General features: G+C 45.2%; 1 protein-coding gene and 1 long non-coding RNA gene across 5 annotated transcripts in view; both read left to right on the top strand.

Moving 5' to 3' along the window:
* The window catches only part of LOC149749714 (uncharacterized), a 502,720-nt gene extending 502,155 nt beyond the window's left edge, over positions 1–565 (top strand). For all 4 annotated transcript variants that reach the window (XR_016392842.1, XR_016392840.1, XR_016392841.1 and 1 more), the window contains one exon: positions 377–565. This is a non-coding gene — a long non-coding RNA (uncharacterized LOC149749714). The remainder of the gene's footprint in view (positions 1–376) is intronic.
* A 100-nt stretch (positions 566–665) lies between these two features.
* ADRA1B (adrenoceptor alpha 1B) overlaps positions 666–26,308 on the top strand; it is a 60,685-nt gene continuing 35,042 nt past the window's right edge. The window contains exon 1 of the mRNA XM_089909625.1: positions 666–2,120. Within this exon, the coding sequence (XP_089765751.1) occupies positions 1,172–2,120 (949 nt within the window). The 5' untranslated portion in view covers positions 666–1,171. The remainder of the gene's footprint in view (positions 2,121–26,308) is intronic.

Here is a 26,308-nt window from a genome sequence, read left to right on the forward strand (position 1 = left end):
CGCCCCACAGCATTCCATTTCCCCAATCTTGCTTTATTTTCTCTGCTACGCCTGTCAGCATAGGGCGCACCTCAGAATTTGCCTACTTACTTGTTTGTCTCCTCCCACTAGAATGGAAGCTCCCCAAGGACAGGGGTCTTTGTCTACTTGGTTCAATTACTCTACCCACAGCGCCTAGAACAGAACCCAGGGCAGACGGGGTTCCCAGTTAACAATCTGTTAAATGAATGAGTGATTGAATGAATGAATGACAAGAAGCTTCCGAGTTTTCTTATGAGACCAGAGAGGTTTCACAGGGAGGGAAGGATGGGGGTTGGTCTCAGATCTGACTCAAGTCCCTCTCATTTGACTAACTTAGGAGTTCTTCCTCTTTTAGGTGCCACGCAAGTTGCAGAGCCCCCTATATCTGAGTGCTGACTCCAGACGCCCCTCACTAAAGGCAAGCACCCCCAGCCCACTTTTGAAACTGCGGAGTGAATAGAAGGAAAAAAAAATCCCGGTGAGCCACCTGGGGATGGGGGACAGGGGGATCCCCACGCTCAGGTCACTCTGCCCCCACCCCCGCCCCCGCTCCCCCCACCTCTTACCCTCCCCCTACTGGCCTGCCCTCGGGGAGACGGGGGCGCGGCCCGCCTCCGGGCTGAGCAGGGTGGCGGTGTCGGGGCTGCGGGCACCTTCGCTGGACCCGCATTGCCCCCTAGTGCCGCGCGGAGTCAGGGCGCCGGGCTCCCCCGCCTGATGTCACCGCCGTGCAGTCAGCTCAGAGGCGGCTCATTGAAAGCAGACCCTCCTCGGCGCTAGCTGGGCGGAGGCGCCGCTGTCCGCAGACCCGCCGCGGGCCGGGCAGAGCCGGGCGCCCCCTGCCCCGCCGCCCGCTCCTCCCCGCCGCTCCCCGCGAGCCCGGCCCGGCGCGCCTGACGTGGACCATTAAACTTGGAGCTGCCGCCTCGTCCCCTCTCTCCTCCTCCTCGCTCTGACAGGCGAGCGAGCGGCTCGGTGCAGGCAGGAGACGTGCTGCTGGGCTGGACTGCCCGGGGGAGATGACTTCTCGCCAGGAGGACGCCTTTGGGAAGAAGACCACGGGGGAAGCAAAGTTTCAGGGCAGCTGAGGAGCCTTCGCCAGCCCTTCCCAGCCCTGTCACCCCTCTGGCTATGGAGGGCGGACTCTAAAATGAATCCCGATCTGGACACCGGCCACAACACAGCAGCACCTGCCCACTGGGGAGAGTTGAAAAATGCCAACTTCACTGGCCCCAACCAGACCTCGAGCAACTCCACACTGCCCCAGCTGGACATCACCAGGGCCATCTCCGTGGGCCTGGTGCTGGGCGCTTTCATCCTCTTTGCCATCGTGGGCAACATCCTAGTCATCTTGTCTGTGGCCTGCAACCGTCACCTGAGGACGCCCACCAACTACTTCATTGTCAACCTGGCCATTGCCGACCTGCTGCTAAGCTTCACTGTGCTGCCCTTCTCCGCGGCCCTGGAGGTGCTCGGCTATTGGGTGCTGGGCCGTATCTTCTGTGACATCTGGGCTGCCGTGGATGTCCTGTGCTGCACAGCCTCCATTTTGAGCCTGTGCGCCATCTCCATCGACCGCTACATCGGGGTGCGCTACTCTCTGCAGTACCCGTCGCTGGTCACCAGGAGGAAGGCCATCTTGGCACTCCTCGGTGTCTGGGTCTTGTCCACGGTCATCTCCATTGGGCCTCTTCTTGGGTGGAAGGAGCCGGCGCCCAATGATGACAAGGAATGTGGGGTCACTGAAGAACCCTTCTATGCTCTCTTCTCCTCCCTGGGCTCCTTCTACATCCCTCTGGCGGTCATTCTGGTCATGTACTGCCGGGTCTACATCGTTGCCAAGAGGACCACCAAGAACCTGGAGGCTGGAGTCATGAAGGAGATGTCCAACTCCAAGGAGCTGACCTTGAGGATCCACTCCAAGAACTTTCACGAGGACACCCTCAGCAGTACCAAGGCCAAGGGCCACAACCCCAGGAGTTCCATAGCTGTCAAACTTTTTAAGTTCTCCCGGGAAAAGAAAGCAGCCAAGACCTTGGGCATTGTAGTCGGTATGTTCATCTTGTGTTGGCTACCCTTCTTCATCGCTCTACCACTTGGTAAGTTGGGAACTGGCGGAGGGGAACGGGGCATTTTCAGATCTTGGGTTTACTGATGAGCTTACTATAAAGTTTTTTGTGGGTTTTAGTTTTTTATGCAGTCTGTGTGTTTGGAGGTTGGGGAATATTGTTTGTTCTGCAAAGGCTTTGCAGATTGGGTAGGTGGCTAGGAACCAACTCAGGTGTTAGTGAAACGCGCTAAGGTACAAGTCACTTGAAATAGAACCTCAGGAGGCAAATCTGGTATGTGCAATGACTCATTCAACAGCCTTGGTTTAATAATTAAAAAGGACACTGGACTTGAACATCACACCAGCGTTATTTCAGTAGTAATCATGTGCCCGCTAAGGTGGTGTCACTAATGCAGCATACAAAATAGTTTGTAGTTACCGCAGACACGGCATTTGGGCAGCAGGGAGGCAGCTCGTACACAGAAAGGCAGTTTTCATTCAGCATTTCCAGGGCTCCTGCAGAGATCCACGCTCCTCAAGAGCTTTGCAGAGGCTGCCTTCTCCCTCTCCTCCTTTCACCACTTGCTATCACCTCCATGCACTCCCTCCATTACGAGTTAATAAGAGCATTTTACAGCCTCACAGCCCCAACCGGCCTTTATCTAAAGCTTGAGATTTGAAAGAGAAGGAAGACGGCCAGAGGGTCACACATTCTCAGTTTTCACCCCAAAATATCCCTAACTCTGGTGGGTTATGGAATGTCCAGAATTAAATTATAGTTGCCCCTCACCTTCAGCTACCAGACACCAAGTTCTGCTAGTATGAAACTGAGCCCTTTCTCTCCTATGAAAATGTGCCCATCTTCTTTTGTTTGGGAGTCCTACTAAGTGAGTTGTTCAAAAGGCTACCTGACTTCCTCTAAGGATGAAGCCAAGGTCTGGGTAGGAGGTAAACCTAGAGGAGGGTACTGTGACATGCTGTCCACACGGCTCAGGAAACACTTGTCCCTTCTCTGAGGCAGTGATCTGCTTTGATTTCTTTTTCTCTCCCTGGGGGACACTCCAGAAAATGAATGGAGGGAGGTAATTATGACAGAGTCGTGTGCTGTGATATCAGAAGAGACAACAGCTGCTACTTGCCATGGACCACTAACGCCTACAGTCACACCAGGGGCTCAGTTGGAACTGAACATAAACAATCCCCAAAGTAACAAAAATCCTAAAGACACACTGCTTCCAAGAGAAAGAGCCAAATAGAAAGAGGGTAAACTGATGTCAGGAGTTTCCGTTTAAAAATGATAAAGAAAAACTGTTTAACCTACTCTCCATATTGTCATTTCTAAGGCTAGCTTTCGAGCTAATGCCTTTCAGAAATATTTTCAGCGTGTTAAGTGGAGAGTGTTTGAAGCTCTACCCCAAGTAGTGATCACATCCCGCTGCCCAGCTTTTTTTCTTTCCCAAGGTCTCAGGGTCCTTTTGCAGGCTTGTCCAGTTAAAGTGGATGACAGTTCACACTCCATTGGACCATACAAAGATCGTGGTTGCACATGGAGTGATTTGGCCAATAATTAGACATGTGACCTTGGGCAAATGATGACTTCTCTGTGAGCCTCTGTTTCTTCATCTGCGAAATAGGGCTAATTACTATTTGCTCCATGGGGTTTGCACTAGTGCATGGAAAGGACTTAATACAGTGTCTGGTACACAACAAATACTCAATGAAAGTTAGCTCTTAGTAGTACAAACCAAACCCCAGTACCCCCTGCAGCTAAAACTGTGTTTTCTTCTCCATTCAGTTGCCAATACCTGTTATTAAAGGCTCAGAAGGGAACTAGATCCTTTTCCTTTCTTCCTTCTTCCCCCCACCCCCGATCCTCAGCCGGCAGAGGCTGTGACCAGAGCATCCTCAGGAAAGACAAAGCCCCAGCAGGATGCAGGAGTGGATCAAAGGTGCAGGCTTTCACTTTAGGTGGTAGGGGAAACAACTGAAGAGGCTGCCAGCATGTTGAAATGGAAAGAGTACTGCTCTGAGGGTCAGGAGCAATAGAGTTATGTATATGAGCTTTGCCATAGATTAGCTCTGTGAACTTAGGTGTGTTGCTTTACCAGCTGGGCTTCAGGTCTCACTTCCAGGGAACAAGAGGGCTGGACTCGATCAAGGGCTCTCAGACTTCAATAAGGATCAGAATCATTTGTGGAACTAGATAAAAAATCAGCTTCTAAGACCTAACGCATAGAGAATCCGAGCCAGTAAATCAGAGAAGTCCCAGGAATCACGTTTAACCAGCCCACCAGGTGATTCTGAAGAGGTGACCGCAGACCAGGCTTTGAGAAGCACCGGCCAGGGGATCTCTCTGCTCCTTTCAGGCTCCAGCCTCCTGGACACCCAGGTTTTTAAATGCTGCAAAGGCTAGCACTTCACCACCCACGCGGTGGTGCAGGACGATGTGGCTTCTCTCTGGGTCCTACTCTTCACACCCACCCTCAGTTTCTTCTCACTTATACTATTTCAGTTTCCCCCCTCTTTCTGTCCATGCCTTTCTGAGACCTTATGTTCCTACCATCTCAGGTCCTTGGCTTCCATGCCACAGAAAGTGAGATGTTCTTGCCACCCTGATGCTATCAGAGTTTGTTTCTCTTCTCCTTGACTTGAAGACTTCCTGACCAACCGTTATCTCCCGGAGCTCTCCCAGCGTGCTGTCCCTGAGCTGAGTCTATCCACATGCTTCTCCCCTGGAAATCCAACCCTTGGCGGGTAAGGAGTGTGGACTCCAGGCCTTGAATTTGGGATGGACTTCGAAAGTTACTCAAGAGTTTCAAACAGAGAAGGTGCTTAATTAACATGTTCTTAGTAATTTATCAATAGAAAGAGCATCTGAGCAAAATGAGATGTGGGCTTCTACTTCGTCTGAGTTCAAGTAACACCCAAATAAAAGTAGCATGGGGCTTCCCTGATGGCACAGTGGTTGAGAGTCCGCCTGCTGGCGCAGGGGACACGGGTTCGTGCCCCGGTCCGGGAAGATCCCACATGCCGCGGAGCGGCTAGGCCTGTGAGCCATGGCCGCTGAGCCTACGCGTCCAGAGCCTGTGCTCCGCAACGGGAGAGGCCACAACAGTGAGAGGCCCGCGTACAGCAAAAAAAAAAAAAGTAGCATGATGTAGAACAATAACTCCTTTGGAATCTGATGCAGGTTCCAAATTCTAAATTTTCCATGAAAGGCTTTTCACTCAGAAGGGGAGAAAGCAGATCTGGGGGAAGACAGTGGTTGGCAAACAGAGAAGCCCAGGTAGGAGTAAACTTCTAGTTGGCGATAGACTTCCAGGTGCCTGGATGGCACGAGATTTCTATCGCTGTGTTTGTCTTCTCCGTGGAAGAGGAGGGTTGGGATTCCTCCTGGGAAGGAAGGAAAATAGCCTTGCCCCCTACAGGGTCCTGGTCAGGGGCCCCATTTGTTTTCCTTCCTCCCTTGTTTTTATTTTTGGGAGCGAGGTTGGGCTGCCTGCAGAGACAGGCCTCCCATCTCCTGTGGAGCCCTCCCCACCTGTAACACCCTCCCTATCTCCTCCCACCCTTTTTCCCTGTGGCCTCACACCAAGTTGGGCCAGGGACCAGCTCTCACTTACTCAGGAGCAGGGATGGAGCCACCAAACAAGGACCTCTTTATTCAGCCCCTGGAATCAGGCCATGGAGGGACAGGAAATAATTGGAATATAATATAGTAGCATTTCTACTTGATGGGCGATGTGCATGGTGTCCAAGGAACCTTCAGCTGCCTGGCATTACAATGAAGGCCAACTCCCACCCGCCTGGTCAGGGTTCAAGAAGCGGCTGGGCTATTGAGGGATGTGCGTTGCACTGGGGTGCAGGGGGGTGTGTAGTAGATGGGGGTGCGGGTGGGTAGCAGGAAGCGCTGGGCAGCCAACTGGTAGCTGGGCTTGGTGTGTTGTTTCGAAAACACTGCAACCTTGCCTCGCTCCAAATCCTTCTTCCGTCTTTTAAAATGCTGAAAGGCATCAGGAAGCCATTATTGAACTAACTGCTTTCCCCTCCAAATAAATGGTCAGCTTCAAAGAAACAGTTGTAATCTCTATAGTACTGGAACCAAATCGGAATCCCTCTCTCCATTGATTTGTTTCTCCAGTCCTCTCATTCAGATTAGGGCTGATGAATTTCCAGCTCCCACAAGAGCATAAGGGAGGATGGGGGTCTCAGAGATGACTCAGGACAGAGCCACCCCCGCAGACACACACACTAATCCTCCAGTTCTGAGGTTTCAAAACACAGGGATTTGAGTTGCTCACAGGGAAATCAATTGGTTTGAGTGAGGGAAAATTTTACACACAGGGAATCCTTCCTAGAAGAGGGAGATCTTACTGCAGGAAAATACATTCAGTCATTTATAAAATCATTAATGAAGACTTCCTAAAGCACCTACTATGTGCTAGGCATTGTACTAATCACTGGGTTGTTGAACCAAAGCAAACATGGCCCCTGCGTGCAGGACGCTCACAGCCTAGTGAGATCCTATTATCATGGAGCACATACTATGTACCAGACATTCTGCTAGGCCCTCTACAGACATTACCTCACTAATCCTCACAGCTACCCTGACAGGGGAAAGTAATAGCTCCCTCTCGACAGTTAAATATACTGAAGCTCAGAGAGGTTAGACTTCTTGCCCAAGGTCACACAGCAAGTAAATGGTAGAGACAAGAATTGAATCCGTGTCTGTCAGAACAGGCACTTACCTGGTCCAGTGCACAAAGATGTCTGACCTTTTTGCTTTCTGGTCCCAACCTGCTCTCATAGCAAATGTTCTCCAGGAACCCCAGAGCCACCTTGTCAAAAGCTGATTATTCTACTTCTGTTACAAAACCCTGTCTTTCTTCCATTCCCTACTCACCCCTGAAAAAAATTCACTCATAAACTATCAGGGAAGGTCATCCACATTCTAGCTCAGGGCTTGGCTTTCTCTATACCTCCTGCACTGTGTATGACATGGGTCTCTCAACATTGGGCATTTAGTCACCCCAACCAGGAATAAAAAGTGGGATCTTGGCCTTCATATAGGGACTTGTTTCCACGTCTTTAATCATTCATTCATTCATTCATTCACTGAATAAGTATGTATTTATTGGAAGCCTACTAGGTCCAAGCGTTGTGCTGGAGATTGTGGAGCAAAGCAGCTGTGTTTCACATTCTCATAGAATTTAGTTCTAGTGAGGAACACAGATAATTTGAAAAGTACACACATGCAAATAAACATAAATGCAAACCATGAAAAAAGATTTGAAGAAAAGGGGTATGCTGCTATTAGAAGTATACAACAAGGATCGGTATATTACGGGGATCCCTGAGTGGCATTTAGGCAGAACCCTGAACAGTTTGGAGGAGTTAATTCAGTGAAAGGGGCAGGTAGAAGAACAGAGCTCCAGGCAGAAGGAAGGGCACACCTGAAAGTCCTGAGGGAGGAGCTGGTAGGGAACTACCAGAGCCCGGAGAACAGAGGGGAGGCAGGTGCAAGTCGAGGCTGGAGGTGCAGGCACAGGTTGGGCCATGCAGGGGCTTTTGTGCCACATTAATGATTTTAGATTTTATGATAAATTGCCATGGCCAGTACCGAAGGGTTTGAAGCCGACAAGAGATACAATCTGATTATGTGTTTAAAAGATGACACAGGCAGCTACATGGAGCACAGAGCAGAGATGGGGCAGTTAGGAGGCTGTAATCCCAGTGAGCGCTGGTGGTAATTTAGACCACACTGGTAGCAGTGGAGGTGGAGAGAAGTAGACAGATTCAAGGACTTGGGGATGGGTTGGTTATGATACAGGAGAATAAGAGATGTATCTGGAATAGCCCTGAGGTTACTGGGTGAAACACAACCAAGAGGATTCCTCCCAGGATCTCCTCAGACCCCATTCATCAGGGCTCACAAGATACCATGCTAGGAATGATACGCCAGACACTCTTATGAGGTGAGTGGACAAAATGTCCCAACCCAAAAACCAGGAGCCATGACCATCAGCAAACCCAGTTGCTCATTAGAAACATCTGGCAGGGGACTGCTTTCAAAAGCACAGATTCTTGAGCTCCACCACAGACCTTTGTATCAGAATCTTTCATGATGGGGCCATGAATCTCAATTTTTAACCAGTTCTCACAGGCAATTATGCCACCAGCATAGCACTAGTCCTCCCCATGCCTGGGAACCTGGAATGAACACGCCTTGGAGAACCAGAGTTTGGTTAAACTTCCCCCAGTGCGGCCAGAAACATCCCCAGTCCTGCCCAGTCCCTCGGGCCAGTCCATACAGAGGAAGGCAGAGGATTGTTAGGAGGGAAGGTGAACTCTTCAAACTAGAGCCTCCCTGGAGAAGGGGAGGAGAATGAGCCCTGTGGAAGCAGGTCTTCAATGTAGCAGGTAACACTGCTCAACACTAAATGTTCTGTATAGCTTGTAATTCTCACAGCCCCTCTGCAGAGCAAGGATCATCACCCTGTGTCTAGAGTTCAGAGAGGTTCGGTAAATTGCCCAAGGTCACACAGCTAGTAAATGATAGAATCTATTAGACTCCATATTTGGCACTCAATAAACATATGTTATATTATTCTTGTTGTTACTACAGTGCTTCCACACATTTGTCTGAGGTCTGGTGCCCATGGGTGATAAAATTTTTACTGGCTCATGACAAAATGAAAGAAGAGTTAGGAAAATTCTGTGTTTTTCCAAATGTACTCAATATAAATGACTGTTCTTTTGTTCTAAAGACTATGTCCTGTCTATTTTGGGAAACTGAAATAACATTTCTTTAATGGGATGATGGTAATAAGTGATAGTGATAGTCATTGTGTGTGTGTGTGTGTGTGTGTGTGTGTGCAGTATTCTACTTGGCAAAAGAAAAAGTTGGTAACCCTATGTCTGTCCCCACCAAAAAATTTTTTTGAAATTTTACTGTGAGTCTCCTGAAGTCTTAGAATCATGGGAGACACCATGATAGTTAGGCACGATAAATATTTGTGGGAGAAAGCAGGAAGAAAGGGGGAGGGTGATTTATCCTCTCAGTGATGGATAAACAAATTAGCCTCAGCTTTGCCATAAGAGTCAAAGGCTTAGGGAGGGGGGCAGGGGGGTGGCGAGGGGGAAGGATGATGTGTGTGGAGTCATGCTTGTCAGGTATGATAGGATGGGGGCCATTTGTGGAAGCACCCAGTCCTTCTGGGGTGAAACAGACCACAGAAATGCCAGTGGGCGTGTGTGTAGCTGCAGTGCCATCACAGATGGGCCTATTAAGATCTCTAATGCAGGAGATGCCTTTACCTGAGTATGTGTGGCTCATAAAAATAACCGATGGCCACGAGGCCACAATGGGAAATTGCTTTCTCCCACATCTGCAGGATGTTTCCGCAGTCACTGTGCTCCCTAACCACATCTGATAATACTAATAGCTCCATTTATTAGGTCTTGCCATGTGCCTGGCTTACACCAGGCTAAGGGTGCTTTCTATGCAGGCTCTCATTCACTCCTCTCCAGAGGCTTACCAGATGGACACTATGGTTGTCTCCATTTTACAGATGAGGAAACTGAAGTTCAGAGAGATTGGGTGATTTGCCTCAGGCCACCCAGCTGATTAGTGACAGAACCTGGATTCACATCTAGGCAATCGGAATAAGCTAAAGGGCTCATTACTGGGGGTATACTAGGTGTGGGGCTCTGAGCCCTGATTTATGGAAGCCCAGACAGGCCCTAGGGAAAGCAGAGTCTATTCTGAGAAGATGGAAAGGAAGGGCAAGTGGCTGCCTGCTATTCAGCAACCAAAAGGCACCATATCCTGGTGAGAACATAAAGAATATAAAAATAATTGGGTCTTTCCCCTAGCAAGCTAAGTCAAAATTTCTCTTTCTTTTATTATGGGTGCTTTAGATTTTTTTCAGCTTCACAACATATTACGGGTAGTGCCATATACCTTTAAGGCTTTTATCAAATTTGGGCTTCGGGGTTAAACACATAAAACTTACAACACTTTTTCACAGCCAAACTTCTGGCTGAATACATTTCAGAACTTGATTCACCTCTTCACCACATACGTGTGATCTCAGCACCATAGGACTCCCTCCTACCTTGGATCAGCCTCTGGTCCTACCTCTTCTTGTCACAAAGGCTGGCATCGTGGACAAGAGAGTATTTCTAGAAGCTGTTTTTCCACTTTGCAGTAACCCTGACTAGTGATAACCTAGCTATACAGAAAGAAAATGCACATATATGTATATAAGAATATACATATATGCACACCATATATGTATATTCAAGAGAACCCAAATGAAATGCATCTTTAACTCTTAGCTAGTTCCCCAAAATGCCCACAACCCCTATACTAACACCCACATGAAGGGAAATATGACAGAGGGAAGTTGGAGTGGAATTAGATAGTGGTCCTAACCAGTTGCATGTAATAGACCTTACTCATGAAAACTTTGCAAAATAATACTACCCAGAGGAGACACGCTGGGATCCCACCCAGGGCTTTGGAGGGTCCCATGAAGAGAGGAACCCTGAGGTTAAGGAAGTGCCCATGGTCCACCCCAAACACTGCAGGGGTGGCTCTCTCTAGCAGCCTTGTGACTGATGGACTTATGTGTGAACTTCTTGTAAGCAGTGACCGCGTCTTTCCTCTTTGCCTAACACGGGTGCTAGGAGTGCACGTTAACTCAAATCGCTTGCTGTTTCCCCAAATACACCTTACATTTTCCTTACCCTATGTGTTTTTTCATACTCTTCCCTCTGGCAGGAATGCTCTTCCCGTACCCTCTGAACATCCAAATCCTGTCCACCTGTAGACCCCCAGTTTTGTGGACACCTCTCTTAGGAAGTTTTTTCTGGTCCCCACCCCTTTCCCTGGTGGTGATGGCTGCCTTTATACCTTGTGTATGGTGCTTGTCACATTTGTTCGAGGGAATCAGGACTGATTGGCACATCTTCAGCAGTGTTACTGGGCTGCAAACCTCTGGAGGAAATGGTCCAGGTTTCACTCATCTTCCTGTCCTCCATGCCCAGAGACATGTACCTACTAGACTCCCAATAAAAATAGCAATTGCAGCTATGATTCACACAGTATGTGGCAGACTTCATCTACCATTTGAACCTCCCAATAGCCCATCAGATAGGTATTAATGTTCTGCTCACTTTATAAATGAGGAAACGGGCTTAGAGGTTAGGTGACTTGTCCCATTCCTTGAAAATACCACAAGCACGTTGAAACTGTCTTGACTGCTCTTGTGAAACCAAACGGCCAATATGGGTCTGGTTATGGACCCAATGAAGAAAGATTAGATAGATGAAGACCGGAGTGGACCCAAGTTATGAGCTTGAAAATTGGACAGCATCTTCATTCTTCATAAAAGGTTGCCATTCCACCGCCTCTGGGGGAGACCTGTCTTCTGCCAGTCAGTCCCCATTTTCCCTCACCTTCTCAGCCCTTGTCACCTGCCTCTCGCCTCTGGGAGGGATATGGTCAGAGTTGGTCCCCACAGAAGTAGGAGAGGAGGACACAATTCTGGTGACTTTATAGCAGGGCCTGATTAAGACCTTCAGAAAGGCCCAAGGTATTGAGAACTGAATGCTGCCCCCACCTCCAAATGTAATTCTAAATTCTCTCTCTCTCTCTCTCTCTCTCTCTCTCTCTCTCACACACACACACACACACGACATACACACATGGCCCTAAAATGAATGGAAGGAAGGCCAATATTCTAATTTATCCCATGAAGTCTACTTTGATTTCTTTAATATCAAAGCATTTCCCCAAAAAAGTGAAGGTGTCCAGCTTTGCGAAATGCACCAAAGATACACTGGGTCTGTTTGTAGGTGATATAGCATTGCTCTATAATGGGGTGACCAGACATCCCACCTTGCCTGAGCCAGTCTCCACTTATGTCTGTTACCAAGGGCACTATGATGATTACTGTAACCCTCTCATATTCTCAAAATGTCTCAATTTGAATGATAAAAGTACCTCGATATTTTAACTCCCGGAGTAAGTGTTTACAGTGGAACATCCTTGGTTTCACTGAGAAGCCTGAGATGGGGGAGGAGAGAGTCTGGCATCCATGGCCTCAGCAGTACCGAGGAAGATTAATAATGAGAGAATGAAGTGAAGGAGAAAAGACACAACTTCACGGGTGTGTTTTTTGTGGGAAAAAGGAATTAATGTAAAGGTTGGTCGGAAATTTTTAAGTCTTCATTCAGTTAATTTACCCTACTTGCACAAGTGAGTCACTGAGCTGGGATCTGAATCCATGGCTGGCTGACCCTAAATACTTAGATGAGTGAGTCAGTGAAGGAGTGGATCCATTTCAGCACAAGGCAGATGGTATGATCTGAATGATGAGTGTCTCCAGAATGAAGAGGAGACGGAAAGAAAGGTGGGCCAAACTGATATTGGGGGGAGGAAAAGAAAAGCGAGCTATGTCCTAGGTACTTGTCAGGCTGGAATGATGGTGGGGGAGGGGCATCCTCACCCATTCATCACCCCCCTCCTGACATGACAGAGCATAGGTCAGCCCATTGTACCGTCCTCACTGGCAGGCTTGTGTTCTTAGATTGTGTCAATAGCACACTCGTGACTGCACCCAGGGGCAGCACACGTGAGTCCCCTTTGAGTACTCAAGTGCCCCTCTCCGGTGTGAGCACACAAAGTCCGCTGTAAAAGTCGCACCAATGAACAGTTCATGCCGAAATGTTCAGAAATAGAAAGTCCTAGTACATGCAAGTGGACCATTCCTTTCAGAGCCCCATTTAACTTTTTCCAGGGGTATCTGCGCACAGTGTCTTGCTCCCCTGAAGCTGGGATGCATCTGGGGCTTAGCTTCACACGCTTTTTAAAATTCTTCTTTAAGATAGAGTTTCCTGCCAAGCTAACATGCATCGCTTTGAGGCTGAGCTCAGCACCCTGGCCATGGCCCAGAAGGAGGTTAAAATAGGACCAAGGGCAAGCCGGGCTCACCGTCATTCACAGGCATGGGCCCCAGGGCTCACGCCACCAGCACAGGGCCGGGCAGAGATCCAGAGAGGCAGCTGGTGGGGGAGGAGGGGGTGCTACCAACTGGAACAAACAAAAAAAATTACATCTCTGATTTATATATTCAGGCCATCAATCAGCCCCTGGCATCAAGAGAAAGTGGTACCTGCTTCCAGGTATACCCTCATAGTGTCATTTGTGACTCCTTATCCCCAGCTCTGCAGACTTAAGCAAAAGTTCTTGGGCTTTTTTGTTGCACGGGCCCCTTTGGCAATCTGGTGAAGCCCCTTCTTACAATAGATACATAAAATAAGATACACAGGATATCAAAGAAAATCAGTTATGTTGAAATAGCTATTATAATGTTGAAAAAACAAATTTACTGTAGAGTAAACCAATGTTCTTCATTATTAGCATATTAAACAAGATCTAGCAGCAAGTCAGATAAATAAGCACTATAACTTGAAGTAGTGGCAAGTGGAAATATTTCAAGATATCTGCAGCAAACGTAATATAATATCGTAAATCTGATTTCTGTGGGCGACAAATCCTGCTAATTCTACTGTGGCTTGTTGCCTGCATTCCTGTGGAAGAAAATGCTAACTTTCAGCCAAAGGTTAATTCTTTAAAAAAAATAAAAATAATTTTTCCCATCCAAGTTCAGGGACTCCCTAACCCCAGAATAAGAACCCTGTCCTATGACATTATAAAGATGTACTTCAGGGCATGAGGTTTTCTATACTTTTTTCTTTCAAAATATATAGTCTCAGGACCACAGGGAACTTGGACTATGCCATTGTGCTTTGTAACTGTCTTGCGTGATTACTTGTAGCAATTTTTAAATCTACTTTCTTTATTTAAAAGTAGTGCATTGACTTTTATTTAAATCAAGAAGAATAAAAAAAAAAGAAAAATCATTCTACCCACACCAGACCCCAGGTCCACCTCTATCCAGCACTCTCAGTCTTTTTTCCCAGGAGCAAACACTGTTACCAGATTGTGTATAGTTCCAGAAATATTCTATTTATCCGTAAGCATTCATATACATTGTATGTATGTGTAAATATTTGAGTGTGTATGTGTGTGGAATGTATGTTTACATCCTGTTTATTTTTACAAATGGTATCATTTTATAAACACTATAGTGGAGGTTACGTTTTACACTCAACGGCATATCTTGGGCATAGTTCTGTCAGAATGTATAGTTACTGCTTTCCTTTTCATGGCTGTATAGTAATCCATCTATGGAATATCCTATTTTATTTAACAATTTCCCAGCTCATTGACATTAGGTTATTTTTGGTTTTTCCATACTAAAAACAATGCTTCAGTGAGTACTCTTGTCTATGTGTCTGTGCCCACATATTCAGGATAAATTCCTAGAAACAGAATCACTGGAGCAAGAAATATTTGATATTTTAGGTTTAACCTGATTATGTTCAATTTTACTAAATAAGGAATTTTAAATATATTAAAATGTAAAGTTGTTAAAATAAATAGGTTAGATCTATCGCGTAGGAGGGTTGTCATGATATTTATGTGAAAAAGACAAGTCATAGGGTTTTATATAATCCTATTTTTAAAAGCTATTAGTCACCTCCAGGGGTAAAGAGAAGTGAGGAGGAGTAGATTATTAACTTTTTTATACACCTCTGTATTTCATATTTCACATTATTTCACGTGTGTGTGTGTGTGTGTGTGTGTGTATGTATACACAAATTACATCACCTAGTGCTTTTATCACTAAGTATCAAGTGTGGACTTCTTGCTGTTTCAATAAAACTGAATCATTTCAGTTTTTTTTGTTTGTTTTTTTTTTTTTTGCGGTACGCAGGCCTCTCACTGTTGTGGCCTCTCCCATTGCGGAGCACAGGTTCTGGACGCGCCCGCTCAGCAGCCGTGGCTCACGGGCCCAGCCGCTCCGTGGCATGTGGGATCTTCCCGGACCAAGGCACGAACCCGTGTCCCCTGCATAGGCAGGCAGACTCTCAACCACTGTGCCACCAGGGAAGCCCTGTATTTCACATCCTTTAACTGATGTATTGCAATCCATAATAGAAGGTACCATAATGTATTATATATAACCAATCCACTTATGACAATAGTGGTCATATTTATGTAAATAGATAAGACACACACAAGGTATCACATTCACAAGGCCCAAGTGTAGAATGAAAAGAATGTCCCTCTCAGTTCCTTGGTCCCCACATATCGAATTCCCCTACCTGGAGGCAACTATTAATACCAGTTTCTTGCACATCCTTTCAGAGATATTCTATGCATATAAAAATATATTTATACGTTCTTTTTAATAGAAATAACATGCTATTCTGCACTTTGCTTTTTTCACTGAACAGTGCATCTTGGAAATTTTCCACTTCAGTATAAATAGAGCAACCTCATTCTTTTTGATAATGCATAGTATTCCTTTTTCTTCCAAAAAGACTTCTATAGAAGGACATTTAGGTTGTTTCAAATCTTTTATTATTACAAACAACACTGTAGTGAATATTCCTGTACATACTTCACTATTTCCCACGTTATACAATTAAAATCCTGAAAGTGGACTATTCTGAGTAAATTTTTTTTTAATTTTTATAAATACTGCCAAATCATCCTGCATAGAGATTGTACCAATTTTCATTTCCTTAACTGACATTTGAGAGTGCCTACTCATTCCCTAACAGTTTGTTATCAAACTTTTTGATCTCTGCCAGCTTGATACGTGAAATATCTGTGAATGAGGTTAAGCATCTTTTTGTATGTTTGATAATCCATCCCCTCTTGATGTACAATTGTTTTGAGTTTTTAGCTGTGACAGATTTTCTTATACATGCACTTTTTTCTTCAATATCTTTTGTACACTTGCCCTTTAGGATTGCCTTAGGATAAAATCCACTTTGAATGGTTAGGATCAAAAGGTAGACTCATGTGAAAGGCCTCAGACACGTATTATCAAATTACCCTCTGGGAAGGATGTAGCAATTTACACTCCCACTAAGCGTGTTTCAGCACAGCTGAAGAAAACATTTTTTATGCTGACAGTTCCTCACTGCCTGGGGAAGTTTCAGACATCTGCGTGACAAGTCAGCTTCCCCTCAGAGGTGATAAGATGGCTTGAAAGCTTCAAATCCTTCCAACTAATTTGGTGTCAGCCTTCCAGACTTCAGGGCTAGCAAGCTGCCCTCTTGGAATGCAACACCCCATCCATCAGGGGAGCCAGAGCAAGCAGCAGCCTTGGAATGTGTGTATGTTACCCAGGATCTGAGAACAAAAAGCAGTCACCCACAGTGTGTAAACGGATTTGATCTTTCACATGGCAGCCAGGGCCACCACGATCCACATCAGTGGTTCGAGGCTCTGGGGCTGATGTACTGATTAAAAACCATAACAAAATAAGATACTCCCCCGCCCACCCCAGGAAAACAATCAACTTTGAGGCACTCAAGGATGAGTTAATAAGGAAGGATTCCTCTGGGCATCCAAGCTTGCCGCACCCGACCATGGGGGCCTGTGCTGATCCAGGGAACTCAGTGGACAGTCTATATTTAGACAAGGGCATGGCAAATGCACCACATTTTAGTTGCAAAATTCAAATTGGCTCGGAAGATGCCAGCCTCACAAATGGAAAATTTAATCGAGCACTGCTTAAGAAGCAAGGAGATGGCATGTTGAGCAGATTCTTCTGGGGAAGGAGGCTTTTTTGAGAGGCAGGCAATGAGCCCTGGTTTGTCAGGGTGGTAATTTAATCCCGACCTTGAACTGCTAGTCAGGATGGAGAGGCAGAGTTATTTTCAGACTGTACTTAACCTAGAGGTGTTGGAACCAGCATCCAGGACAGGGCAGGGAAGAGATGAACTCTGACCCACTGCCACCAAGTTGGGAGATCAAGATCCTAAGCCAGGAGCTGAGATCAGCCAGGGAGTCTCAGAACCTCAGGAAAGCCTTTCCTGCCACCTGTCTCTGTCACTGCCATCCCACCCCACCTCATCCAGTAAAGAGGGCTGGTACCTTCCCTTTTCCTTTCCTTTCCCTTTCCTTTTTTTCCTTCCTTCCTTCCTTCCTCTCTCCCTCCCTCCCTTCCTTCCTTCCTTGCCCTTCACAGGTTCTGTTTGGCTGGCAGCTTGGAGTACTAGAAAGAACAGGGACATTGAAATCAGGCAAATCCAGGTCTGAAGTCCTGGCTCTGCAGCTCATCTCTCTAAGCCTCAGTTAATACATCTGTAAAACGAGACTGAAATCATCTGCTCATAGGATTGGAGTGAGAAATAAATAGGAAAATGGATGAAAATGACTCAGCTGGGTGCCAGACACGAGTAAATAATTCAAAAACATCAGCTGTTAATGTATGTGAAGCCTCTAATATAATATCACCTTTGGAGGATACATTTAATAAGGATCTGTTGATAAATTGGGATTATGAGTAATTCTATAAATGGGCTATGTCTTTGGGGGAAATAAAAATGGGACCAGTTCCTTCTCATTAAAAGGTTGGGGGATTAAAAATAATTTGAGGGCTTCCCTGGTGGTGCAGTGGTTGAGAGTCCACCTGCCGATGTAGGGGACACAGGTTCATGCCCCGGTCTGGGAAGATCCCACATGCTGCGGAGCGGCTGGGACCATGAGCCATGGCCGCTGAGCCTGCGCGTCCAGAGCCTGTGCTCCGCAACTGGAGAGGCCACAACAGTGAGAGGCCCGCGTACCGCAAAAATATAATAATAATAATAATAATAATAATTTGAGACATCCATGACTTGTCCACCCAGATTTAACCAATGTTAACATGTTGCTGAGTTTGCTACCTATCTTCTTTCTCCTCTTAAATAAAATGTTGCAAATACACCTAAAAGGCCCCACTCCTCATCCCATTCATCTCTCTCCTTCTCAGAGGCAATCACCAGGATGCATATGATTAAGCAGACGCTCTTCTCTACATCTTCCTAGATGTGTCCTCTTAGAAAGGCTGAGGGGAGTGGTGGTCCAAAATGAGGCTTTGGATTATGTCAGTCCTGAGTTCAAATTCTGCTCCTGCTCCTTTACTAGCTGGGTGGTCTTTGGCAAATTGCTCAACCTCTCTGTTCCTCCTCTCCCTCACTCTTCTCTAAAATGGGACAAATAACACCTACTTTACTGGGTTTTGTGAGAATGAAATAAGATTATTCATGTAAAGCAGTGGTTCACAGTCAAGGATGATTTTGCCCCGCAGGGGACATTTGACGATGTCAGGAGACATTTTTGATCATCACAACTGGAGTGTGCCCCTGGCATCTAGTGGGAGAGGCCAAGGATACAGCCGAACATCCTACAATGCAGAGGAAAGCCCCCCACAGCAAAGAATAATCAGTCCCAAGATCTCAATAGTGCCAAAGTAGAGAAAGCCTAATATAAAGCACACTGTCACAAAGGCTTAAAAATACTTATTCAATAAACAATAAAAAATTATGATTTTTTTATTTGTTAAGATATTATGTTAGACCCTTCCACGTGCATTATCTCACTAGTATTCCGTGAGTTGCCCCTTCTTGGTAAAAAGAATGATAGAAGGCAAACACAGTTGCTTCTGCTTGTCTGAGACTATCTGTCCTGCTTGTTAAAGTGGTAAACTTATTGAAAATATAAAATTTCAGGCAAATAGATTAATTGGAAGTTGTTACTCAGAGCCTAACCCCTCCTTGTCTCTGTGAAGAACAAATTGTATCAGCACTTTTAGCCATAAAATGGATTCATTTAAACCACAAATATCCCTTCAACCTAAGCAGGCCCAAGGACTGGCATGGCAAAAAATTAAGGCATCATAATTAAGACTTTTTGACCCCTGTTCACAAGGACTGGATCCCAAAACCTCAAGAAACTACAGAAGCGGGGTAGAATATGGGGGAAGAGGAGAGAGGCCAGAGCTCTGCTTCTCTGATTCACCGCAGGCTCGGATGGACTCCAAATGTTCTGTCCAGGGATTAGAGCCACTGTTAATGCACAGAGTACCCATTATGAAAGGCCTTTGCACTGAGTCTCTAAGTGTGGTCCCCAGCCCAGCAGTATCCACATCACCCAGGAACTTGGTACAGATGACACCCCAGACCTACTGAGTGAGAAACTGGGGGTGCAGCCAGGCAATCTGGGTTCTCAAGTTCTCCAGGTGATTCAGATGCACACTCAAGATTAAGAAGCAATAACCTAATAAGCCCAGATCTCACTTTCCCTGTGGGTCCATTTCCTGTTGCCCATGGCCCTGCCTGCTGTAACCACACAGCTCACCAATACCTATTCCGAAGTGGAGGAGCCACTCCTTACTGGCATTTCCCCTGGGCTGGAAGCTTCACACATATTCTTTAACTTCCACAAAAATATAAGGAAGATACCATTATTCCTTTTTCCAGATGAGAAAATCCCAGCTGAGAAACCTTAAACAGCTTGCCCAGGGTCATACCTACAGAAAAGGGCTGGAATCAGGATCTGAATCTAGGTCAGCCTGCCACCAAATCCTATCCTCTTAATGATGACATCACACTGCCCATTTTTTGATGAAGGGAGACAGAACATGAACAGATCAGCCCTGCTGGGGCCAAATTGTAAGCCTTGCCAAGTTAGTCTTTAGTGCCCCTCAATCCTCTGTCCTGGGGTTCACCTGCCCATAGGTGATCCCCTGGAATGCTTAACCCCCAGTGACCTGATACTGCCCCCTAGAAGCCAAGGCTGCCCACACTTCAGTGCTCTTCTAGCCTTTGTCTGATGTCCTGGGACTTCAAATCCCCACTCTTCCTCTTACTAGCTGTGTGACTTTGAAGCTGACTCAAACTCTCTGTGCTCCTGTTTCTCATCTGTAAATCAGTTATAATAATACATTCATATCAAGGTTGTTAAAAGGATTAAATGGGATAATAAATATGAAAATATCTAGCCCAGTGCCTCGTGCATAGTAAAAACTAACTCTTCTTTTGTTTGTTTTTTCCCCCATGCTTTACACACTAACAAATATCAAAACTACTCAGTCCAGGGTTGATTTTACTGCAGTCTCATTTATTGGCCATTAGCTAATATGAGGAGCTAATCTTCACTAAGGTATTAATTTGTAATAATGGTTTTCTGTGTTTGCCTCCAACATACCATTTGCACTTCAACCAGGAGACCTAAGTCCTTGAAATTGTACAGCTTGGGAGGGATTAATGATGGAAATATTAAAGAATATGGAAGGCCAGTGGGAAGCCTTTCCCCATCCTTCATATTCTTCCAATTCAACTCTAATAGACAGGGAATCCCAGAGAAATGGGAAAATAAGAAAGGGAAGTATGCCTTCAAGGTTGCACCTGGCTTTGAAGAGAAAAATGAGCTCCTGGCATCTGAATATCAGGATAGGTGGGAACAATGCAAAAAAAGAAGTGAAATCAAAGACTAATGAGCCGGGGCTTCCCTGGTGGCACAGTGGTTAAGAATCCACCTGCCAATGCAGGAGACACAGGTTCGATCCCTGGTCCAGGAAGATCCCACATGCCGCGGAGCAACTAAGCCCGTGTGCCACACCTACTGAGCCTGTGCTCTAGAGCCCGCGAGCCACAACTGTTGAGCCCACGAGCCACAACTACTGAAGCCTGTGCACCTAGAGCCCATGCTCTGCAACAAGAGAAGCCACCGCAATGAGAAGCCCGCGCACCGCAACGAAGGGTAGCCCCCACTCACCGCAACCAGAGAAAGCCTGCAAGCAACAAAGACCCAACGCAGCCAAAAATAAATAAATAAAATAAATAAATTTATTTTTAAAAGAGCCGTTTGCCAACATCTAACACAATTGCTTGGTATCTGCATAGTTGAATGTAATAAAGCTTCATTAAAAAGTAGTTATAACAACTAATAAGACTCTAATTAAATTACCTTTCACTGGGCAAGCTGCTTGTGAAGTCCTAATTAGGTTATTTGCAGCCATTGGCCTAGCCTGGGAACAAAAGAAGATTCTCTTATGTCTTATGTCTAGGGATGCCTAGAAAGCCAGATCTCTAGACTCATGCAAGAATTGCTAAGAGGCTCTAAACCTGGGGGCAGCTGGTCTGAGACTATCTTAGCTCTCCAAAAACCATGATGTGTGGCCAGAGTGAAATCCCTTAATAGGTCCCACTGCTCTTAGGAGCCAGACAGTTTAAAAGATGGAAAAGATATTTAAAGACAGAAATTCTAAGAATTTCATTTTACAGAAGAGGGCCTGAGAAGTGATTTATTCAAGTTCTTCCAGCAAGGAGCAATGTGCCCTTCCCCCAACCTCCTCCCACCATGGTCTGGAAAAGACACAGAACTTGGGCTGCTAGCATGGATTTTCATTTGGGAAGGGAGAGAGAAACAAAGCACTGGATTCTCAGGGGCTCCTATCTTTGAAGCCGTGTGTGTGTGTGTGTGTGTGTGTGTGTGTGTGTGTGTGTGTTGAGAGTGGTTCCGTCCCAGGTAAACTGAAGACCTACTTACAGTGTGGGTTGAGCTCTCTCCAACACTGTCTTTGCATTGGTGCCACAGTGTCTTCCTAAAACATAGATCCAGTCACGCCAGCATCCTGCTGAACTACCCAGCGGGTAACTTCTGAGTTCCTGAGTGTGGCAGAAAAGTCTCCTCACAACTGGGTGCCATCCTCCCTCATCACTCAAGACTGAGCTTTGTGCTCAACAAACGGGAATCCCAGCTCTGCCCTCACTAGCTGGGCAGCCTTGAGCAAATTATTTCATCTCTCTCAGCTTCCACTTTCTGCCTATAAAATGGGGATGACATTTTACTTATCAGGGGAATAGGAGAATTAAATGACAATAAAGCAGGTAAGCCACTGTGACCTGTGCTGTTACCTCTCCAGCCACACAGGAGCACTCTCCCTTCCCTGAGCATACCTGGCTCCCTCATGTCTGAAACCTTTGCACACGCTCTTCCCTCTGCCTGCAACGCCCCTCACCCTCTTCTCTGCGTCATGAATTCTTCCAATTCAGAGGTCCAGCTCAAATGTCATTTCACGTTTGCAGTCTTCCACAGCTCCCCAGGCAGTAGCTACTCCTGTCCTGTGCTTTCCCTGGCCTCGCTTCACCCCTATCAGAACCTTGTGACCCTGGGATGAATGGGTTTTTGATGTCCTTCTCCCCCAGGAGTCTGTGTCTCACCCAGCACAGGCCTGGCACACAGTAAGAACACAGTAAGTGAATAAAACCTTATCACAGGTACTATGAGAAGGGACTGTGAACAAGGAACAAGATTGGTTCCACTGTCAGTTTTGCTCCTGTCCTCAAAGCTGAAATATAAATAAATTCCATGTATGTGCACAAACACACACACACACCCCCCTCAAGATATTAGCAGTCGGGCTTCCCTGGTGGCGCAGTGGTTGAGAGTCCGCCTGCCGATGCAGGGGACACGGGTTCGTGCCCCGGTCCGGGAGGATCCCACATGCCGTGAAGCGGCTGGGCCCGTGAGCCATGGCCGCTGAGCCTGCGCATCTGGAGCCTGTGCTCCGCAACGGGAGAGGCCACAGCGGTGAGAGGCCTGCGTACCAAAAAAAAAAAAAAGATATTAGCAGTAACTACCTGTAATTGTTTTTGTTTTTTTCTCATGCTTCTCTGTGCTGAATATGTATTGCTCTTGTAATAAGAAACTAAACACTTCTTCAAATCGAGTGAGCTGAAAGCATAAAGGAGGTACACAAAGGGCTGATTTTCCAAACACATCTCTGAAAAAGTTGGGAATTTCCTGAATTTCAATGTGGTGCGGTTCTGATTTAAGGCTTTGTGGTCTCTGAATTTCTTCTCTGTGATGTCTGTGACAGGAGCTAGTTTGGAGCTGTGAGGTGCAGACCAGAAGGCAAGTCACTTTCTCAGTATCTTTAAGGTGACCTTTTGGGGAACAATGAGTTTTTACAGACAGGAGAGAGTAAGTACTCTGCTGTCCAATATAGTAGCCATGGGCCACAGAAGACGAATCCAACTTATTATTCATTACAATTAAATAAACTTAAAGATACAGTTCCTAAGTCACAGGAGTCACATTTCAAGTGTTCAGTAGCCATATGTGGCTGGTGGCTACCATACTGGACAGCACATCATTGCAGAAGGTTCTACCAGACAGCACTAAATTAGTGTGTTTCTCAGCTTGCTCCAAACATGGTTGGTGATGTCTCAAGAGAATAAACACATCAATTTGCCCTATGAATATGTTATTTCTTGCTTAAATATACATAGATATAGATATTCGTGGCAGTGTAAAATGATGCAGTGACTTTGGAAAACAGTTTGGCAGGTCCTCAAAAAGTTAAACATAGAGTAGCCTTAGGACCCAGAAATCCCACTTCTGATATCTACCCAAAAGAATTGAAAACACATGCTCATACAAAAATCTGTATGTGAACGTTCACGGCAGCATTATTCATAATAGACAAAAATTGGAAATAACTCAAATGTCCATCAGCTGAAAAATGGATGAACAAATTTGATATATACATACAATAGAGTATTATTTAGACCAAAAAAAGAAAGAAGTAGTGATATATGCTACATGGATGAACCTTGAAAAGCATATGCTAAGGGAAAGAAACCAAACAGGTCACATATTTTGTGATTCCATTATACGAAATGTCCAGAGTAGGCAAATCCACGGAGAGTGAAAGTAAATTAGTGTTTGCCAGAGGCTGAGGAGAGGGGGAGATGGGAGTGACTGCCGATGGGTACTAGGTATTTTTTGAGGGTGATGAAAATGTTCTGGAATTAGCTGGTGGTGATAGTTGTACAACTCTGTGCATACACTAGAAACCACTAATTGTACACTTTAAAAGGATGAATTTTATAGTGTGTGATAAGTCTCAGTGAAGCTGTAATTTAAAAAAAAAACTCTTCTAATTGGGAAACAACCTAAATAAATGTGCATCTATAGGCAAGTGAGGAAAAATTCCTGACACATCCATACAGTGAACTTCAATGCAGCAGTTAGAAAGAATGAATTAGATGTAGGTAAGAAAGATCTTCAAGACAAATTGTTGCAGGGGGAAACAAGTTTCAGAGAGTTGCATACAGTATAAAATGTAACATTAAAAAAATCCCAAATATTCTATTTCCTATGAATGTATGTATGAAAATACAGGCATCTCGTTGCATTTCTCTTTATTGCGCTTCACAGATACTGTGTTTTCTACAAACTGAAGGTTTGTGGCCACCCTGTGGCAAGTCTGTGGGCACCATTTTTCCAACAGCACTTGATCGCTTCATGTCTTCATGTCACATTTTGGTAATTCTCACAATATTTCAGACTTTTTCATTATTATTATATCTGTGATGATGATCTGTGATCAGTGATATTTGATGTTACTATAGTAATTCAGTGGCGGGGGGGAGGGCACAAACTGTGCCTGTGTAATTAAGACTTAATCAATAAATGTTGTATGTGTTCTGCCTGCTCCACCCACCGGCCACTCCCCCATCTCTTTCCCTCTCCTCAGGCCTCCCTATTCCCTGAGACACAACAATATTGAAATTAGGCCAATTAATAGTCCTACAGTAGCCTCTTAAGTGTTCAAGAGGAAGGAAGAGTCACACATCTCTCACTTTAAATCAAAATCTAGAAAAGATTAAGCTTAGTGAAGAAGGCATGTGGAAACCCAAGATAGGCCAAAAGCTAGGCCTCTTGTACCAAACAGTTAGCCAAGTTGTGACTGTAAAGGAAAAGTTCTTGAAGAACATTAAAAGTGCTACTCCAGTTAACACAAGAATGATAAAGTGAAACAGTCTTACTGCTGATGTGGAGAAAGTTTTAGTGTTCTGGTAGAAGATCAGACCAGCCACAACACTGCCTTAAGCCAAAGCCTAATCCAGAGTAAGGCCCTAACTCTCTTCAATTCCATGAAGGCTGAGAGAGGTGAGGAAGCTGAAGAAGAAAAGTTTGAAGCTAGCAGAGGTTGGTTCATGAGGATTGAGGAAAGAAGACATCTCCATCACATAAAAGTACAAGGTGAAGCAGCAAGTACTGATGTAGAGGCTGCAGCAAGTTATTCAGAAGATCTAGCTAAGATCATTAATGAAGGTGGCCATACTAAACAACAAATTTTCAATGTAGAGAAAACAATCTTACGTGTAGAGAAAACAATCTTACGTTGAAAGAAGATTTCACCTAGGACTTTCATAGCTAGAGAGTCGATGCCTGGCTTCAAAGTTCCAAAGGACAGATTGACTCTCTTGATAGGGGCTAACTCAGCTGGTGACTTTAAGTTGAAATCAGTGTTCATTCCTCATTCCACAAATCCTAGGGCCCTTAAGAATTATGCTAAAATCTACTCTGCGTGTGCTCTACAAATGTAACAGCAAGCCTGGATAACAGCACATCTGTTTACAACATGCTTTACTGAATATTTTAAGCCCACTGTTGAGACCTACTGCTCAGGAAAAAGATTCCTTTCAAAATATTACTGCTCATCAACAATGCATCTGGTCACCCAAGAGCTCTGATGGAGATGTACAATGCGATTAATGTTGTTTTCATGCCTGCTAACACGACATCCGTTCTGGAGCCCATGGATCAAGGAGGAATTTCTATTTCAACTCTTACTATTTAAGAAATACATTTCATAAGGCTGTAACCAGCATAGATAGTAATTCCTCTGATGGATCTGGACACAGTCAATTGAAAACTTTATGGAAAGGATTCACCATTCTAGATGCCATTGACAACATTAATGATTCATGGGAGTAGGTCAAAATATCAACATTAACAGAAGTTTGGTACAGCGTGGTATTGGCACAAAAACAGACATATGAATCAATGGAACAGAATAGAGAGCTCAGAAATAAACCCACACACCTATAGCCAATTAATCTTTGACAAAGGAGGCAAGATTATACAATGGAGAAAAGACAGTCTTTTCAGCAGGTGGTGTTGGGAAAGCTGGACAGCCACATGTAAATCAATGAAGTTAGAACACACCCTCTCACCATACACAAAAATAAACTCAAAATGACTTAAAGACTTAAATATAAGGCATGACACCATAAAACTCCTAGAAGAGAACATAGGCAAAACATTCTCTGATATAAATCATACCACTGTTTTCTTAGGTCACTCTCCCAAGGCAATAGAAATAAAACTGAAAATAAACAAATGGGATCTAATCAAACTTATAAACTTTTGCACAGCAAAGGAAACCATAAGCAAATGAAAGAAAGGACAACCTACAGACTGGGAGAAAATATTTGCAAATGATGTGACCAACAGGGCTTAATTTCCAA

This window comes from Delphinapterus leucas, chromosome 3 (assembly GCF_059928025.1).
Source record: "Delphinapterus leucas isolate spDelLeu-1000000601 "Yukka" chromosome 3, BTC_Dleu_Yukka2, whole genome shotgun sequence".
Taxonomy (NCBI): domain Eukaryota; kingdom Metazoa; phylum Chordata; class Mammalia; order Artiodactyla; family Monodontidae; genus Delphinapterus; species Delphinapterus leucas.